The sequence below is a fragment of the Malania oleifera genome, chromosome 6 (genome assembly GCF_029873635.1).
Source record: "Malania oleifera isolate guangnan ecotype guangnan chromosome 6, ASM2987363v1, whole genome shotgun sequence".
Taxonomy (NCBI): Eukaryota; Viridiplantae; Streptophyta; class Magnoliopsida; order Santalales; family Ximeniaceae; genus Malania; species Malania oleifera.
The window spans coordinates 22,286,879-22,289,619 of record NC_080422.1 but is presented as its reverse complement, the minus strand read 5'-3'; the positions used below and the strand labels follow the sequence as shown (position 1 = coordinate 22,289,619).

Sequence of the window (2,741 nt, the reverse complement as noted above, 5' to 3'; positions counted from 1 at the left end):
TATATATATATATATATATATATATGATTGACTTGAAAATTAAATATACTTAAATTTTTGCTCACTATTATGAAAATTCGCCGCCCGCTAACAAGTTTTACTTTTGTTGTCCTACCAAAACAACGTGGAGTCGACGTGTCACCGTCATCACAATCTGACACGTCAGCCTGGACACGTGGCGCACAACCACTCCTTCATTCCTTCTATAAGAGTGCCCGCCTCGGCTACCAAATTTCCAAAAGGTACTACTGCCCTGACGAGCTCTCGCTCTCTCTCTCTCAAATTGGTTTGCTTCTTTCTCGCTCTTCCTCTGATTTGTCCGTTGTCTTCATTCTTGGGTGCTCAAGCCCTAAAAACCCACTTTGTTCTGGTCCTTACTCCTTAGTCCATTGTTGATAAATTTTCTCGGCTTGAATTTTCCCGGGAAAATGAAGGAAAGTATGGGAAACCCTCTGCATCTCACATCTCTGAACCACATCTCCCTCGTCTGCAGATCAGTTCAAGAATCCATTGATTTCTACCAGAATGTTCTCGGATTTGTGCCCATCAGGAGGCCTGGATCGTTCGATTTCGATGGAGCATGGTAATTTCAAACAAAAAACAGAGATAACCCAGTTGGAATCTTTAAAAAAAATATTCTAGCGAGACCCACTTCGAATTGAGGCGACAGATGCTGGAAATTTTCTTTGTGTTCTTTTAACTTTTTGGTTCAATTCTTTAAATTTCTGATATAGGTTTGGGTTCTTGGTGGATGTAGGCTATTCAGCTACGGCATGGGAATCCATCTGCTGCAATCGGAACACCCAGAAACAATGCCAAAGAAAAGCGGAATCAATCCCAAGGACAATCATATATCGTTCCAGGTGAGTAATTTGTTATCTGAATATTCTGATTTCAACAAAATGCACTTTTTGATTAAATTAAACTCCTTCCCCCAAATCCCCACTATTTGTTAAAACAATATCTATATATTGTTTTCATATAGGAAGAGGAACGGGCCTCATCTCCATACCTCCTCTGCTCGAGGGAAAGAAGGTATTCATTGTCGGTGATGGCCCCTATAATAATGTAATTTATGAGAGAGAGAGAGAGAGAGAGAGAGAGAGAGAGAGAGAGAGAGAGAGAGATGGGGAGATTCATGTATCGCTCCAACATGGGTCAGATTTTTTTCCCTTACCTCCCCAAGTAGAGGTCAAAATTTTGTAAAACGTGTGAGCATCTAGCTGTTGATGAGATCACGGGTTCGTGTGTATTCCCAAAAGTTTTGGTAATGTTCGATGTGTAGTGCTCTCGATACAGGGGAGATATACTAATTCATCTCCCATACATCTTATGCCTCCAACAGAAACAGAGTCAAATTAATTCTCCAGCATGAATTGAAATGGAGTAAATTAAAGTCTCAAATCCAAACCTGGATCATGGATGGCACTGTATACTCCCCCATTTTTTATTTTTTTTTGGTAATTTGATATTTTTAGCATGCTTAATAAAAAAGGACAATAATTAACAAGAAATGCAATTATGCAAAGATAAAAATATCATATAAAACAGAGGGCGCGTGTATAGACGAATGAACTAATGGAAAAGTAAAATGAGTGCAGTGTGAGAACATGGGGGCAGTGGAGAAGAAGCTGAAGGAGATGGGGATACATCACGTGAGGGCGCGGGTGGAGGAAGGAGGGGTGTACGTGGACCAGCTGTTCTTCCACGACCCCGACGGTTTCATGATCGAGATCTGCAACTGCGACAACCTCCCCGTTGTCCCGCTCGCCGGAGGCGTCGCCCGCTCCTGCTCCCGCCTCAACCTCAGCATCATGCAGCAGCAGCAGCCGCAGCAGTCGCAGCAGCCGACGCCGCTTCCCGTCGTCCAGCACCTCCACAGCTAGAGCTAGCTACGCGTGCGTGCTCATGCGCATACCCACCACCACCCCAGTCATCTGATTCAGATTCAGATTTGGTGGTGGTGGGGGTGTTCTAAGTTGATCGCCGAGCTGTGAATCTGTCGCAGCTTTTGAATTTGTTTGGCTTGTTGGTTGTTCTATGTGTTCTTGGTTTATTATGCTTGCTTTTGTTTTTGGGTTTAGTGGGAGGAGCAAATGTGTTCCCCTGCACCCAAATCGAAAGTGGGTTTAATCTTGTTTGCACAGTTTGGTTCAATAAGTGGAATAATGCCTAGCATGCATTAATGCTTTGGGTAATTTGAGATTCATAGGTTAATGCAATAAAACAATAATAATTTATTTATTAATTTTTTTTAAAAAAATTATACTTTATATACAAATTTAATGAATGAGTTGTCACTATCTCAAGTGTTTATAAATTCATTAATGACGGGTACTCATTAAATTTATGCAGCTAAAGTTAAATAATCATTTTATTATTTTTATTTTTTCATGTTGCTTTAAAGAAATTAAGGTATAACTAGTGATGTATTTATTGAAATGATATGCCTAATTATATAAAGTAGTGCAAATCCTTAATTGTACTAAATTAAAACAATAAGCAGCTTATAATTGCGCTTTTAAAATTATAAAATTTTCAAATTATAATTGCATAAGTAATTTAATGAATTAAATTTAGTTTTGAAATTTTAAAGAGCTCATACGACTTCAAATCTTCTTTTGAAAATGACAGCGCATACTTGGAAGATATTCAAAGTGATCATGTTTAATTGTGGAAAACAAGTTTTATTTTTTATTTTGATTTTTCCAAGAACTACAAAAAAAAATTAATTTATTATT

The 2,741-nt window shown here is 38.7% G+C and overlaps 1 protein-coding gene across 1 annotated transcript; it reads left to right on the top strand.

Annotated features, from left to right (window-relative positions):
- Positions 1-226: 226 nt before the first annotated feature.
- Positions 227-2,209, top strand: LOC131157201 (glyoxylase I 4). Its single transcript, XM_058111178.1, has 3 exons — positions 227-583; positions 758-863; positions 1,602-2,209. The coding sequence occupies exons 1-3, from the start codon at positions 429-431 to the stop codon at positions 1,884-1,886; spliced, it is 546 nt and encodes a 181-aa protein (XP_057967161.1). The 5' UTR covers positions 227-428; the 3' UTR covers positions 1,887-2,209.
- The last annotated feature ends 532 nt before the right edge of the window (positions 2,210-2,741 follow it).

What these genes read in the sequence shown, in the direction of transcription:
- LOC131157201 (XM_058111178.1), top strand. Translation starts at nt 429, where the DNA reads ATGAAGGAAAGTATGGGAAACCCTCTGCATCTCACATCTCTGAACCAC. An exon ending in TTCGATTTCGATGGAGCATG is followed by an intron (nt 584 to 757) that starts GTAATTTCAAAC and finishes TGGTGGATGTAG; the next exon opens with GCTATTCAGCTACGGCATGG. An exon ending in ACAATCATATATCGTTCCAG is followed by an intron (nt 864 to 1,601) that starts GTGAGTAATTTG and finishes AAATGAGTGCAG; the next exon opens with TGTGAGAACATGGGGGCAGT.